Consider the following 17,192-nt stretch of genomic DNA (forward strand, 5'->3'; position numbering starts at 1 on the left):
CAAGGAGCTTTTTAGTGATCTACAACCCAAAAGGGATACATCCAGGGAATGAAAGGAGGGACATGTCACCAAGGAAGTATATATGGAAATAGCGTGAGCATGTAGAGACAAAATCGGAAAAGCCAAGGTAAATAATGAGTTACAGCTGGCAAGAAACGTTAGAGACAACAAGAACGGGTTCTACAAATATGTCAGATGAAAAAAAAAGATCAGGGATGGTGTGGGCCCACTGGAGAAGGTGAGCTGGTAATGGGAGACAGAGCTGCTCAATGCCTACTTTGCTTCAGTTTTCTCACAAAAAGTAACATGTGACCGGACGACTAGCGAAGTTACCACAGACAATAAGGGGAAGAGATGAAGATCATGATAAGTAAAGAACGTGTCAGATATCTTCTGACTAATGAGCATGAATTCAAGTCAGTGGGGCCTGATGCTATTCACCCCAGAGTGCTAAAGGAATTGGCTGAAGAAATCTCAGAGCCATTGGCAATAATATTTGCAAACTCCTGGATGACAGGAGAGGCCTCGTAAGACTTGAGAAGGGCTAGCATAGTGCCAATTTAAAAAATTATAAAAAGGAAAAGCTGAGGAACTGTAGACCTGTGAGCCCGACTGCAGTACCTGGGAAGCTGTTAGAGCAATGTATAAAACATTCAATTTGCGAATACCTGGAGGATGAAGAGGTAATCACTAGCAACCAGCATGAACTTACTAAGAACAAATCATGCCAAACCAGCGTGATTTCTTTCTTTGTCAGGGTAACTGGTTTGGTGGATAGAGGGGGAATGTGGTGGACATAATATACCTGGACTTTAGCAGAGCTTTTGGTACAGTCCCACATGACATTCTGATAAGTAAGCTGGAGAAATGCTGGTTTGGCAGAACTACCATTAAGTGGATACATAATTGATTTAACAACCACAAACAATGAGTAACTATTAATGAAATGATGTCAGATCGGAAGGAGGTCTTGAGTGGGGTTCTACAGGGATGTGTTCTGGAGCCAGTGTTAATTAATATCTTTATTAATGACCTGGATGTAGGTCTAGAGAGCATATTGATCAAATTTGCAGATGACACAAAGCTGGGGGGTGGGTGGGGAGGGTTGCCAACCCTTGGAGGATAGAGCTAAAATTCAAAGGTATTTTGATACATTGGAGAACTGGGCTGTAGACAACAAAATGAAATTCAACAAAGACAAATATTAGGTGCTACACTTAGGGAAGAAAGCCCAAATGAACAAACAGAGCATCGGGGATAACTGGCTTGGCAGCAGCACTGCTGAGAAGGATCTGGGCAGAAGCGACTGGTAACTGCTGATAGTGGCGGGGGCACAATTGAAAGGTTCTGGTGGTATGCAGTGGGGTTCATGGCAGGTACTCAAGAGACAAAGCAGTTTTGATTTCTAGAGCTACTTTTGATGCCATGTTTTACAATACTATGTAATAGCACATGGAGACTGTTCTAAAAGACAGCTACACATGAAGAAGCTCTGTATTGCATGGGTGTATTATATCAGTTTGAAGCAGTGGTTCTCAACCAGGGGCACGGGTACCCTTGGGGATATGCAGAGGTCTTCCAGGGGATACGTCAACTTATCTAGATATTTGCCTAAACAGGCTCCATAAAAAGCACTAGCGAAGTCAGTACAAATTAAAATTTCATTTAGATAATAACTAACTTATACTGCTCTATATACTATATCAGCGTTTCTCAATCTGGAGTGGTGGCCCCCAGGGGGAGGTCATGGGATGAATTTAGGGGGGTTGCATATGCAGGGCCAGCATTAGGAGGTGGCAAGCAGGGGCCCTGAGAAGCCAGGATACACGCTGAAGTTGAAGCCGAAGCCCCGCCTCCAGGGGCTGAAATCAGACTCCTGAAAGGGGTACAGCAGTCTGGAAAGGTTGAGAATCACTGATTTGAAGAACAGAGATATTTGCAAACCAATCCTTTGATATGATCTTTTAGAGCTCTTGTGATAATATCAGCACCCAAAAATTATATCAGGAATCAGCTCTAATTTAACCGTATAAAATTATTTTTCCTGTCCATTTGAATCCACTCTCTCTTCTGGGTTTATAGGGAGACACTGGCTCTCTTAGGCATCAGAAGTACCAGAAATCTCTTGCTAACCCCTGTGGTGGCTATAATGTCTCTTCTGGCATCTGACTCCTCTGGTATCTATAATACCACAGAATGATGACTATGGGGCATCGTTAGCAAACCTGTACAAACAGATTTCATGGCAGGAGGATAGTGTTTTGGAAAGTAAATTAAAACAGATTTCTGTGCTTAATCTCCTGTGCCCAACCCAGTTAACAGGGATGTTCAAGTCACGTTTCTGAGCTTACTTACAATTCCATTTTCTCTTTACAATTCAATTTTAACTAGACATGGACCCAAGACTAGGACACAGAATCCAGACAACTCAGAAACATGAGGACGATCAGATCTAGATCCGGATTTCAACTTCACAGCTCAGGTTTATTTTTATGATGGGCCAGTTCAGAACTCTAACTCTCAGTGCTCTTGTGAAGTGGCTTGGGTTTGGATCTGAAGTTTAGGAACTTGAATTGGGATTGAAGTTTCACAACTGCCCCTCTTTTTCTATTAACATTACAAAGTTTAATAGTTCTTTCCAGTTATTATTATTTATCATAATATATTCTGACATTAAGGTCCCAATTCAGCAAATTCTTAAGCAAATGCTCAGTTATAAGCATGTGAGTAGTCCCATTGAAATCCATGGAACTCTCAAGTGCTTGGACTTAAGCATGTGTAACTACTCTGCTGGATTAGAACCTTTAGAAAAAATAAAGAAAATATCATTGTCACAGTTTCAGGGGATCTGCACTTCTATTCCCACCCACCCCCATAGCCCCTGTGCCCTGCTGCTTCCCCTGGCCCCCCTTCCCATTGCTCTTGGCCCCCCACTGCCTCCCTGGGCTTGTAAGTTCAGACAGTAGCAGACCCCTCTCTCCACCCCACCCCCCCACTCACAGCAGCAGCATTCCACAGTAATGGTTGCTTTGTCCTGGAGCAGATAAGCAGCCGGCTGTCAGAAACGGAGCTTTGAAAGGGGATATCCGCATGCCTGCCGCCGAGTTCAAAACAATGACAAGAGTGGCCACTTGACTTCAGGGGATTATGGGATGTTTCCGGAGGCCAATCACAGCGCAGTAATGCAACACGTTGTCCACACTGACACCCGGGCATTTCAGCCGGGGCGCAGCAAGCGTTATGCTTCTCGTGGAGGTGGATTACCAGGAGCGCTCCAGCTGCAGAGTCCAGGCGCTCTACGTGCCTTGCCAATGGGGACACCTCAGGAGTTAGGGTGCCTGGGGCCAATTTAATGCACTCTAACTTGCAAGTGTAGCCAAGCCCTAAGTCACTGTTATACCAATATAACTGCACCCACCCAGGGACTTTTGAATAAATATAATGATAAAAATCTCACTCCTATCTGACACAGTTATAGTGGTAAAATTTTTACGTGTAGAGCAGGCCTCAATCCCTAACACGGTCAATTGTATCTTAACATATTCTTCACAATGGCATATCCAGCCTTAACTTCTCCTTTCTTGACTTGATTGGTGTGGCGAATGACACAGTTATGCATATTATTTTTAAAAGTATCGTACGAACCTCAATTTATCTTTGCTATTATCCTGCCTTACTGCCAGGAGTTAAACCCAAGGAGGTTGTTAAAGGGGAAGCAAAGAGGAAAATGACAGATAAAGCTCTTTAAGGGAACGATGCGCGGAGCTATTAATTGGTAAATGCCCCTGCCTGGCTTCCAGCCGGCTGGCATGGTTTACTCTTCTCAAGACTGAAAGCCTAGGACCAAAGGGAATCCTAAACCATAAAGATGCTGGCATAGGGAAGAAGTGGGCGCAAAGTGGGCTGTCAGTAGCAGCAGCTGGAGAAAAGGCGCTGGCAGATAGAGAAACGCAGGTCCTGCAGCAAGAAGGCTGATGCCCACAACCCAGAGATGGGAATAAATTGTCCTTAGCTGAGCTCTGAATAGAGAGGTTAAGCTTAGGTAAGGATAGGTGTACAGGACTCTTTATATGCAGTGTTGTAGCTGTGTTGATCTCGGGATATTAGTGAGACAAGGTGGATAAGGTAATATCTTTTATTGGACCAACTTCTGTTGGTGAGAGAGACAAGCTTTTAAGCTTCCTGAAGAAGAGCTGTGTGTAAGCTGAAAAGCTTGTTTATCTCACCAACAGAAGGTTGGTCCAATAAAAGAAATTTCCTCACACCCCCTGTCTCTCTGTAGGACTCTTTGTTGTTTAAACCCATTTTCCTGGATGCTATGTTCCTTTTGGCAAACAAATTTGTTTTGAAGAAGCTGTTTTTGAGTCACTTTAATCAGCTGGTCACTGGTCCCCAGAGATAAAGGGCTTACAGTTACCAAACTCAGCTGAGCCTGTGGGGTTAACATGGTTGGTAAGCGGAGGGTGGTGGTGGTGGAATGTAGCCCAGAGATCTGGTCTAGCATGGTTCCACCCAAAGAGGTCTCCAAATGAGTGCACTTGCAAAGGACAAAAAGGGGTCTAAGGCATGGCGTGCCCGGTAACCATGATAGTTGGCTTTGTATAACAACTAAAAAATTAGATACATTTTAATATTTATTTTAGAAAAGAAATTAGTATTTTTCATGGAATATTATAAAATATTTCCCAATGAGACTGAAAAGAGCCATGAACTGGCTTACTGTCCTTACTTGTTTAAAATGGATATAGTAGTATTCACTCAGTGACTATAAGGTCTATTTTATACTCACGAGATTATTCTATTCAAATTATGCATATAATTTTACTGGTCAGATCTTTGGCTAAATACAGGAAATTACCTGTAATGATGCTTCTCTAAAGGCACCATCCTTCATGGCTCTGTAATCTCGGTCATATGCCCTAAACTATATGACTTCCAGAGTTGACTGTAAAGGAAGAGCTCTACTGCTTTCCTCACCATTAGTTACACCTTGGCTAATATCATATATCCTGGTTATGACGTTTTATTAAGTACAATGAACTATGATAATACAGCCATAAAGGAACAAATGAAAACACAAGTAAAAACATTAAAATATACGATTCTGAAGTCAATGTTAACTCAAACCTACATTACATACGCTATATTACATACATTACATACTCTATATATAGCTAGGCAGTGGTTCTCATTTATTGGGCAGTGCTGGCTGGCTCTAGGTTCCTAGTGGAAGGGAAGTTGTTGGGTGGCCTGTGTTTCCGTAGCTCCTCTTCAGGAAAGCTCACAATGCCACGGGCTTTGTGGCTTATGCATACTCCAGGACCAAATCGAGTCTTACAAACTGTATGTGCAAAGTGTGCTAGCTAACAGTGACACATGGACCATAACAAAATTTCTGAAAATCCTGACTTGTGTGATGAAATTTTTCACCTTTAACTTTGTATTAGGATGGTTAGACCGCTGTATTCTTTCAAGACAGAAAGTAGACTTGTTGCGGTTGCATGGGATGCAAGTGAGGGCAGAATTTCATTCAGAACTGCAGCATTACAACAAGCCATTCTCTTTCTAGCATAGCACTATTTTTCCATTTCCCATCTTTATAATTAAATATTGGAGCAACTAGTAGGCATTTGTTTTATATTTTAAGGGAAAGTTTGTGCTGATTCTTGGTCTAACCGTACTGTCATGGTTGCCTTTCCCCACACTTTTTTGTGCACTCAATGAATTGTTATGTTTTAAAGTGCAAGTGTAGATGAGTTTATACCTACTCTTCAGATAAACTCTTCACTACAACAGCTGGACAGACCCAAAGCACATATCTTGATCCACTTTTTTTTCTTATATATAACACATTTTTAAAGTAATGTGGAATTTCCTAAATTAACTTTGCAATTTTGTCACACTCAGTGCACTGCTGTGGTTTTTATTATTATTTATATTATAACAACACCTAGAAGCTTCAACTGAGTTTGGAGCTCCATTGTACTAGGTGATATACAAACAAATAGTGAAAGTTAGTCCCTGACCAAAAGATATTAGAATTGAAGTGGGTGAAACAATTTGAGGTGAGACAGAAGTGAAGTAACTTCCTCAAGGTCATAAGCGCACACTGGAAGAGCCAGGATTAAAACCCAGGTATTTTGATACCCAATCCATTGTCCAATATACTAAATCACCTTGTCTTTGTATTTGGACTACTAATAAATAATTACTCTGCTATTAGTTTTATTAAGAAAGCAACAAACTCTTCATTCCTTGGAGTTTCTAAGATGTCTAGATATGAATGAAAGAATATGGAGAAAAATGCAAAACAAACCTGTCATAAACATACAGCTAAGGGTAGCATAAAATCCCTCCTTTACCTGTAAAGGTTAAGAAGCTCAGATAACCTGGTTGGCACCTGACCAAAAGGACCAATAAGGGGAGAAGGTACTTTCAAATCTGTGGGGGAAGATTTTTGTTTTGTGTTTCTTTGTGTTCTCTCCGGGACAGCGAGGAACCAGGGCAGGGAAACTACATCTCCTAAAGCCATACCTGAACTAAGCATCTAAGATTACAAATTGTAAGTAATAGGAAGGAATGCATCAGATTATCTTTTGTTTTAGTGTGTGGATTTTCCCTAGGCTAAGAGGGAGGTTTATTTGGGAAAATTTACATGCTAAAACAAAAGATAATCTAATGCATTTCCTTCATATACTTACAATTTGTAATCTTAGCTGCTTAGTTCAGGTATGGCTTTAGGAGATGTAGTTTCCCTGCCCTGGTTCCTCGCTGTTCCGGAGAGAACACAAAGAAACACAAAACAAAAACCTTCCCCCACAGATTTGAAAGTATCTTCTCCCCTTATTGGTCCTTTTGGTCAGGTGCCAACCAGGTTATCTGAGCTTCTTAACCCTTTACAGGTAAAGGAGGGATTTTATGCTACCCTTAGCTGTATGTTTATGACAAAAGCAATCAAAAATGATATATCCAATCCACAAATAAATTACCTAGACCTACTGTCTATTTAATGTAATTTCTTCAGCTCTTGTTAGGCCATTTAACAATATAAAAGTGTTTGTCCTTCTCTGGACAAGTATTATACGATTTCTATCTGATCTTGTCACAAAATATAACTGTTTCTTACATGCAGTGCACAAAATCTTCTGAAAAAAAAAATATCCCTTAGAATTTACGTTATGGAGCTGTTTCAGAAGAGTTAAATTACTCACCCTCATCCTTCCATTTCTTATTGCTGGCCCATCTTCTGCTAACCTCAGCACATACAAATCCATTTTGTACTCCCTTCCTCCTCGAATACTAAATCCAAACCCTTTCGCTCCCTTCTCCATGTCAACAGTGAAATAATCAAAATCCTGTATAGACACAGAGAGTAAAAACAAATTAACTATGTGAATGGATTTGTGCACATTAAGGAAAAAAACACAACCAATCCCTTTGAACATATGTTTGAATGTGGAATTATCCAATATGCTTGTACAAAGAAGTCATTTGAAATATATATTTTTACACAAACAGGTATGTACATATTTACATGGAAACAGCATGTGTGCCTGCTTTGAAAATATGGCCCTAGAAGTGAACTCTATAGGGGGTTGACCTAGGAATGTGGTCTTCACGAGGACTTCTTGAAACTTAGACCATGTGCCTCTTGATTTAATAAACTTTCTGACATCTGCTTTTTCATCCCTTAGGCAAGGAAAGGGGGAGATTTTATAACCCAAATTTGCACCAGATACTTCAATCCTGACACCCATTAGTAAACACCACTCATGAGAACATTCCTATTCAAATCAAACATAAGGCTTACTTCTGGGAATAAGCATTTCAAGACTGGGCTCTGTGTAAAAAGAGACATCTGGCTAATTTGTGTATAGATTGTTTCTGCTCACATAGATTATTTCACATCAAGTCCAAACACATACAAGATTGATCTTCTGAAAAAGGAGAAGTTTCCTTTTCAGACACAAAGTCATAGAGATATTTGTAATTTTTCTGATTATAAATAAGGTATGTCTGCTACAGTGACAGAAAGATGATAATTTATGTAGAAATTCCATGTGACCTGGATACAGCCAGAGTTTATTGATTTAGGGCTGGATTGTGCCTTTAAAGCACAGCCCGTGGTAAGAGACTATTTATGCTGCTGGTATACAGTGGTTGGAGAAGAATAATGTTCTGGAAAGTGCGTTTTCTCATCATTGTTTGAACTCTCCAAAACATAAAAAATAGTCGACTTGCAGCTGTAACAACAGTATTATAAATAGTGTTATTTTAGTGTAAAAATAACAGCACTTTACAGGTCTGAATGAAGTTGGAATTAATTTCTTCAAAAAAAAATTGGAATCAGAATACAAATGTTCAGGTCAATATAAAGACCCTGCTTTCAGAGCTGTGATTATTTCACTTTGTACCTGGGGCTGCCTGTAATCTGACAGAGGATATTGCCTGGTGTCAGGAGAATGTTGTCTGTAATCTATTAAAGGTGGCTGCCTGTAGTCCAGAGGTGGTGGCTGCTGGTAATCCACTACTGGAGGATGCCTGTAGTCTAACGGAGGCTGTCTATAGTCCGCTGAAGGCTGCCTGTAGTCGGTAAATGGAGGTTGTCGGATGTCGGGTTTCACATCCTGTCTTGCTTTTACTTCTGACCTATAACTGAGTAAGTTAGAATGATTATTTTAGTTCTTTAAAATTTCAGAAAGCTGAACAATGCTAAAAGAATTTGCAGAAAGGCATTAAATGCAATACTGAGAGATAAAAAGCAACTGAACAGCTGTAAAATTGTGTCAAACTGGGCTTCACTGAGAGGCAAATGGTGCAGCTGAGATGAGCTTTCCAAGGCAAAAATTGAGGTATCTTAAATTAGAGATTACTTTTGAAAATTTGGCCCTAAGTGACTTGACCAAGGCAGTACAGTATAATTTCCCCATGGACCTCAGTGGGATCAGGGCCCTAAATGGCAGTGACAGGAACAGACTCCAGGAGTCCTGACTCTGATGTACCTTGTCTAACCCAAAGACCAAATGTCACACAAGAAAATATAATACAAAGCAAAAGACTGAATTTGTTTATTGCTTTTCCAGAACTCAGAGTGCAGTAGACTAAATAAGGATTTAAAATATTGAAGAGATTCAGAGGTTTACAGCCTCTATATTTTACTAATGTAAAAGCTTTTTTTTTTTTGGTGAGCTCTCAAATTCAGAAATGGACATTTTCTTTGTACCAGCCATAATCTGGCTAATAGAAAGAAATCGTTGATGTAGTATCCTGCAAGATCTTATAGTAGCAATTCCGAGTAAGCCATTCTATGATTTAAATACAGATCTAGAATGTGCTGCACATTTATGAATGAAGGAAACAGAATTTGGTTAATAAGGACTTAATACTATATAAATATTGTTTTAATTGCTAACTAGTTGAAAGAAGATCCTAACAGTCTTTTTTGTCTGATGTGTATTTCAGGCTCTGCTCTAATAAAGCTTCAGTGTACCTAGTTATAATACTCACACCATGAAAAGGGAATCTGTACTTGGTTTTCAAGGAAAATGCTTAGTTATGCAAATTAATGCGAGCATTGTTTTCTGTCTTTGTTCATTTCTCCCTGGAAATAACTTGCATAATGTGTTAGATGGTTTGTCTTAGGCTGCAATGTATATGCTTTATTGCTACAGTATACATTTCTGTAAACTAGCCATTCCTAGCTCTATTTCCAAACAGAGATAAGAGGGAAAACGATTTGAAACTTGAATTATTTTCACAGAGATTGCAAACATAGACCTGACACATATACTATTAAAACGTGTACGAAGTATTCATAATGGGATCTGCTTTTTTATATCAAAGCTTCTTTTCTTCTTTGCTTCTTTAGTATAGTGATTCCATGTTACAAGGACATAGAGAATCTAGGCTTATTGTAATATTGAGTCTGTTTAATAAGAAAAGTAAATTTATTGTTTGTCTTTTTAAAATATTAAATATGACTTAGTATTTGGACTGACTGATACAGAACAACAACTTTTTCTGGTGAATGACTATATAAACAATATTAAAAATGGGTAAAATACTACCCAATGTCAGCTAATAATAACAGAATTATTTCTGGAACACTGGACAACTTATCACAAATTCACAATATACTGGCATATCAGTATTCCAGAGGATGATGCTATGCTATACACAAGTTGTAACAATAATATTTCTTGTTGAATATGTAAATAGGTGTGTTAATGCATATATCTTACTGGATATTCAGTAACATAGTGGACAGAACATCCTTTAAGAACTTTATAGTTTATAAGTCACAAACTAAGGTCCCAATCCTGCAAACATTTATTATCGAGTATTGTGCTGGTCACTGGGATTTCTGATGGGGCTTGAAAAGCATTTTTAGGATTGGGTTCTACAGTTATTACTTTAAGAGAAGCATGTATCTTTCTGGAGCTGGCACTGTCAGGCAAGTGTCTAATGAAATGTAAGGAAAAGGAACTTGAAAAACTGTATAAGTCAGTGCTCGACTGTGGGGGTGCAATCATCGCTGCTTACTCCATGTTTTTGCACTTGCTCAAAATGGCCATGGAGCTGGGAGGGGGGCATGGCTTGACCCCTTTTTAAACAGTGGCCCTGAATTAAATCAGTATGGCAGGTCACTCACACAGTATGGACTGGAGCGCCACTCCCGCTGCATGGTTGCAATGCCACTGAATGTATGGGTATTAGGGCCAAAATTCACAGACTGCCCTTGCGATCTGGCACATGGGCTGTCTGTTCCTGTGTGGTGTAGCACAGGGGAGTCTGCTGAGAACTCAACTCGGGGTGGGGGGTAGCTCAGTGGTTTGAGCATTGACCTGCTAAACCCAGGGTTGTGAGTTCAATCCTTGAGGGGGCCATTTAGAGATCTGGGGCAAAAATTGGGGATTGGTCCTGCTTTGAGCAGGGGGTTGGACTAGATGACCTCCAGAGGTCCCTTCCAATCTTGATATTCTATGATTCTATGAACTCTTGGCAGCACCATCTCATGCACTGTGTGCATAAGAGAGAGGAAAGACTCCCCAGCTACATGAGACCCAGTGTCCCTGCAGTGCAGGAGATGACTGGGGACCAGAATTTAAAACCCATCCATTACTCCCAAGAAATATTTATATTGGTGACACTGGTAGAAATGGAGGAGAAAGGCATTTTGGATAAGTACATATTAGGGCTGTCAATTAATCACAGTTAACTCAAGCGATTAACTCAAAACAAATTAACTAGATTAAAAAATTAATCATGATTAATTGTAGTTTTAATCACACTGTTAATAATAGAATACGAATCTAAATTTATTAAAAATATTTTTGACTGTTTTTCTACATTTTCAAATGTATTGATTTCAGTTACAACACAGAATACAAAGTGTACAGGGCTCACTTTATATTATTATTTTTGATTACAGATATTTGCACTGTAAAAAAGATATATAAAAGAAATAGTATTTTTCAATTCATCTCATATAAGAACTACAGTACAATCTCTTTAGTGAAAGTGCAATTTACAAATGTAGATTTTTTTTGTGACATAACTACATACATAAACAAAACAGTGTAAAACTTTAGCGCCTACAAGTCCACTCAGTTCTACTTCATGTTCAGCCAATCGTTAAGACAAACAAGTTTGTTTATATTTACAGGAGATAATACTGCCCACTTCTTATTTACAATGTCACCTGAAGTGAGAACAGGTGTTCGCATGGCACTTTTGTAGTCAGCATTGCAAGGTATTTACGTGCCAGATATGCTAAACATTCGTATGCCCCTTCATGCTTCGACCACCATTCCAGAGGACATGCTTCCATGCATCTGTCATCAGCATGGAAGTAGGACTGAGTGGACTTGCAGGCTCTAAAGTTTTACATTGCTTTATTTTTCAGTGCAGTTATGTAAAAAAAATCTACATCTTTAAATTGCACTTTCACAAAAAAGAGATTGCACGACAGTACTTGCATGAGTTGAATTGAAAAATATGATTTATATTTGTAATAAAAATAATAATATAAAGTGAACACTGTGCACTTTGTATTCTGTGCTGTAATTGAAATCAATATATTTGAAAATGTAGAAAACATCTAAAATCTTTAAATTAATGGTATTCTATTATTGTTTAACAGTGCAATTAAAACTGCCATTAATCACAATTTTTTTTAATCTCGTGATTAATCACGATTAATTTTTTTAATTGTTTGACAGCCCTAGTAAATAGGATTTGTGTATTAAGCACAGGTGACTTACAGGGCATAGAACCTGATCTACAATAAAATGCAGAGACTCTGGCACTGGCATTTATTGTTTATGGGTCATGGTCTGGCTGAGGTACATTACTCGGTCACATTTAGCATAAAGACTGACAGTGTAATCAGTTTTATTTGACAAGCCCCAAATTAATCCAATGACAAAATAATGTTGATGGAAAATCACATAATGTAAGAACTATTGTATTATTCCACAACCTAAATGTATTTCAAATACATTCTGGTCTTAACGTAGCTGGTCACAACACTTTAGATTCCCTCTCAGCCCACTAAGTAATACACTGTATCATTTCATTCACAGATAAACTAAGTTGTATACACACAAAAAATACATGTATTGAGAGAAATCAGCTGGGGAAAAATCAATTTGCTGTAGATAAAATCTGTTGTCGAACTGAAAAATATTGTATTGACAACTGTGCTTTACCATGCAGAAGACATGGAGGTAGGTGTGAGGGTTAAAAAGAAGGCCATTTCACCAAGAGCATACTTGACATAAATGTGTTTTGCAAATGTCAGGAACATAAAAATGAAGTTTATTAGCAGTGAAGTTATGAGCAAGAGATACTAGAACATAATTTAGTTCTCTGGCAAAAAATATCATGCCAGTAAATAGTTCTGAGAATCTGAAGTTTTAACACAGCGCTCCCTGTTTCGGGAAAGTTTTGATCCTTGTGTAGACCGACGTCTCTCACACATGTAGGTGAACGACACTTTTCAGTTTCATCTGACCCACAATTTATGTTTTATAAATGTTGCCACTCGAATGTTGGCAACAGGTAACATGATAGGTCACAGTAGTTAGAAACAGAGAGAAGCTGTACCTAAAGGAAGCAGAATGGGGAGCAGCTGCTCTTACCTGTTTTCATGTCCTTGTAACTGGAGAGGTTGTGGAGGTGGTGGTTGTGCTACAGGACTGTGGTGTGCTACAGGGCTCTGCTGTGCTACTGGACTCTGCTGAGCCATCGGGCTGTGTTGCTGTGCCATGGGGCTCTGTTTCTCTGAGCTTGGTGCTGAAGCTGGACTGTTCAGCTCTGCATAATGGGAAGCTGGAGATTAAAGAGCTGTCACAGTGTGGCATTTAATAAAGGGCAAAGGTAGACAATAATAATTTTTGTAACACTCTACCTCCAATTATTTATGTTTTGTTGCTTTTATTATCTTGGCTCATAATTAGATTTTAAGACATCTAAACCTACTGGACTTCATTTGATCTCTGAGATCTGTAATCTTGGTCACTTTTACAACTCTGGCTGACACATCTGTCATTTAAAACTCAATTGAACTGGGCAAAGAGCTGCTGTGGTTCATAGTTTCTTTTAAAAGCTTATAAATATTGATATTTGGAAACTTTTCATTTGGGGAGAATGAAGAATCTTCCTGCTTTCATTACAGTGATGGGATGACAAACTTTGCAACAAGATGTAAAATGCCTTTGTTTGCTCCTGCTGCTTTTGAAGTCAAATGGAGTTTTGAGCTGTCAGGTTGGGTAACGGACAGTGGAACCAACCTTTATAAATACATATTAACCAACTCTCATTATCATTTGTATCACAACAGCATGCAAATGTCCTAGGAGCTCTACAACTGTACACTGTAGAAACCCAGTCCTTTCCCCAAAACCCAATATCTAAAAAGAAGAAGGGTAGGGAAAGGCATACAGCATACAAATAAAGTGCTAGACTGTGGCTTCGCCACAAGCAAGGGAGACCAATCTGCCTCCAGGTTTCCCCTTGCTCCGGGTTGAGGGAAGAAGCAATACCCTGCACTAGGCTTATATATGGTACAGATTATTTCCCCTAATGTCTGGGATGTACATTTATACGTGTGTGTGGGCTGGGCGGGAGGGAGAGAGTGCCTGGGCTCTGCTCACAAGCACAAGAGGGGATACAGCAACTCTGCAGAAGATACTTATTCTTAGCTACTACTACACACAATGTACATAGCTGGTGTAGGGACATGAGTGGGCTCTTCCTCCCATTTGCAGCTGGACAAGTGGGGCCACGATCTGACTCAAACTGATCAGCGAAAAAATCAGCACGTGTTTTAAAAGGGTTGCTGTGTGTGTAATATATATATACACACACACCCCCTTACACACACATGTACTTCTAGACTCATATATATATCTATATATGTACATATACACACACACAAACTGTCCTCAACAGCTGTCTATTGAGCCATTGTTAGTTCTTTTTGTAAGGTTAAGTGGCATTACTATTAACTAGTTAATTTGATCTAAGGCTTTTTTGTTAATTTAACAATTTCCTATTGCCTATTTATTCAACTTTCCATAACAATTGATTATTTTATACCTATGACTATTTTCAAAGTTTGATACTTTTAGGATCATCTAATTTTTTAATTTTTTGGTCTAATTTAGGACAAATTGTCAAAAATACCTCTAAATTTGCATCCAAAAAGTTTGAGGCTGAGGGCACAAACAGCACCGGTGTGTGTACATTGCATATTTACATGTCTAACAGCACAGTTTGCATGTGCAAGTGTGATTTGTGCTTCAAAATTTCGGAGGCTGGTTTGAAAATATGATCCCGCATGCCTACGCCAGACACTCATAGACACCAGTCAAATCATACATTAATACTAGTGCTTTGCATTTCTATAGCACTTTTCACCTGAGTGCACTTCACAAAGCTTTTAGATACTGTTACCCCTTTTTATTAATGGGGAAACTGACATTTGAGGTTAAGTACGTGCCCAGCGTCAGTGAGTCAGCAGCAGAACCAGGAACAGAATCCAAGTCTCATGATACCTGTTGCTGTAACCTCTAGAACCAGCAGCTCCAGAGTCTGCCCGTGGTGCAGCACTCAACGTTTCAGATGTGCCTCTGCTTTTTCTTTTCTATGTAAATTAACCAGTGTCACTGGGGTGGACCTCTTTGCTAGTATACCTTTTTGTTACCTAAATGCCTATACAAGGCTGCTTTAAATGGCACAGCATGGATTATACACTATATAACCCACGCCTGAAGAGGTTTACAAAACAGATCTCTGGTTAATGTATGCCACTAACTTTAAATCTCTTTCTGAACAAAAGAAAGAGTCTGAACAAATTTGAACTGGACGTATGGATCTAATTGCATTTGGAATGGGTGAATGCTTTACGGAGTATCTGCTAAGAGGAGATGACCTGTGCTCTTCCTGTACATTTAGGTGTTTCTTCACACTGAAGTAGGGGTAGCGTTATCCTGGGCCAGTGCCTGCCAATTTCTTCGATATACTAGTAGAAAAGCATTATACTCAGTATGAGTTAAGCTGAGAGCACCGACAGAGCTGAAGATCATCTAAATAGCACACAGATCAGCAAGTAATCTCATTGCTTTCTGTATTTGACATTCCTATCCACACTAGAATCCTGCTCCTGGGACTTAAAGTCACAGTTTCATTAATGCAGTGGAATTCATATACTAGCACTGCAGCTCTTTCAACTTAAATTACACGAAGCTCACATCAAAGAAACTGCACTGATTGGTTTGTAGGGTGATGCCAACAATAATGAGTCTGTTACCTTGTCTGCATCTGACAAACTGAGCCCTTTGGAGCTTGGTTCTCCCCTAACTTGCAAAGTCACTTATATATGTGCAAAGCAGTATCAAACCAAATTTCTCCCTTTACTCCAGTGGTGGCATTTTACGTTCATTTTTGCAGTCAGTCACTACAGGTATAAATGAATACACAAGATGACAGTTTGTGAGTCACTTATTTCCCACTGGCTAAGGACTTGATTTTGTTCTCTTACACTTGCGAACATAATGAATAACTCAGTTGAAGTCAGTGGAGTTCAATCATATAAAAAGGAGTGAGCTCAAAATCAGACCTTTTAGTGAGTACTTTACACCCATGTCAGAAGGCAGTTCTTCCACAAGTCTATAGCACACACACTGCAGTACTCCCTATGCCGTCAGGTTTCTTGAAGTTCTTTGAAACATACATCCACAATTAGATTGTTTTCAAGAATTCAGATAATATTCTAGCTAGTTCTAGGGTTGCAGCTGTAACCTTTATGTAATGCGTATACAAGCTTCAAAACAAAAACGCTTCAAACTAACTGGAGGTAACATAACTTTCTTCCTGGGCTTTAAGGCTCAATTACTTACCCTCCTGAGGAATGATGCGAAGTGTTACACTAAGACCTGCATCTTTAATTAGCTTCACAATATCTGCATGAGGCATGTTGATAATAGACTGGCCATTCACAGCTAAGATCCGGTCTCCGACTTTTAGTTTTGTACAGCGATCAGCAGGACTTCCATCAATTATCCTTCCTATTTTATGGGGTACAGCTAGACAGGGAAAAATATTTATAGTTAACAAATGTTGCAGTAGGCAGTGGTATCCACAGACAAACAGATGGCCACATTTTCAAGAATTTCCCAGGTAAATTAAAAACAAAGAAACAGGTGCACAGAGCCAGTTATTATTTGTATTGCTATTGTGTCTGTTGGCCCCAGTGAGGGTTCAGTACCCCCTTGTGTCAGATGCTGTACAGACATGAAGCACAAAGACAGTCCTGCCTCAGAGCGCTTACAAACTTGGCAGATGACAAGATGCTACAAGTGGGCGAAACAAACAGATGTGGGGAATGGCAGGAGAAAGCAATAGTGAAAGGTTTAAATTTTGCACAATAAATAGTAATCACACCTGGCCACATACCTCTCAGTGTACAGAATTTCTTTTATTGTTAGATTTTATTATAAAAGTACAACCTAGAGATTATGTTCTTTATAGTCAAAACATATTTTTTACTGCGGAAAATAATTTGAATAGATGCATTCAAGATACTGCAAATCATACCAGGGATTTACTGCGTTTCCATATTCACATGTCAGGACGAATGTATGGTTACAGCGTAACATGTATGTGCAGTATGCATAGATACAAATGTA

At 39.2% G+C, this 17,192-nt stretch overlaps 1 protein-coding gene across 3 annotated transcripts in view; it reads right to left on the reverse strand.

The window, feature by feature from the left end:
* The window catches only part of MAGI2 (membrane associated guanylate kinase, WW and PDZ domain containing 2), a 1,132,945-nt gene that overhangs the window by 53,239 nt on the left and 1,062,514 nt on the right, over window positions 1–17,192 (reverse strand). For 2 of the 3 annotated variants that reach the window (XM_074942551.1, XM_074942550.1), the window contains 4 exons: window positions 16,404–16,589; window positions 13,143–13,332; window positions 8,415–8,655; window positions 7,212–7,355 (listed from right to left, as the gene is read on the reverse strand). In XM_074942551.1, coding sequence (XP_074798652.1) covers window positions 7,212–7,355; window positions 8,415–8,655; window positions 13,143–13,332; window positions 16,404–16,589 — 761 coding nt within the window. The remainder of the gene's footprint in view (window positions 1–7,211; window positions 7,356–8,414; window positions 8,656–13,142; window positions 13,333–16,403; window positions 16,590–17,192) is intronic. The other variant, XM_074942552.1, reaches the window with a different exon arrangement.

This window comes from Natator depressus, chromosome 1 (genome assembly GCF_965152275.1).
Source record: "Natator depressus isolate rNatDep1 chromosome 1, rNatDep2.hap1, whole genome shotgun sequence".
Taxonomy (NCBI): Eukaryota; Metazoa; Chordata; order Testudines; family Cheloniidae; genus Natator; species Natator depressus.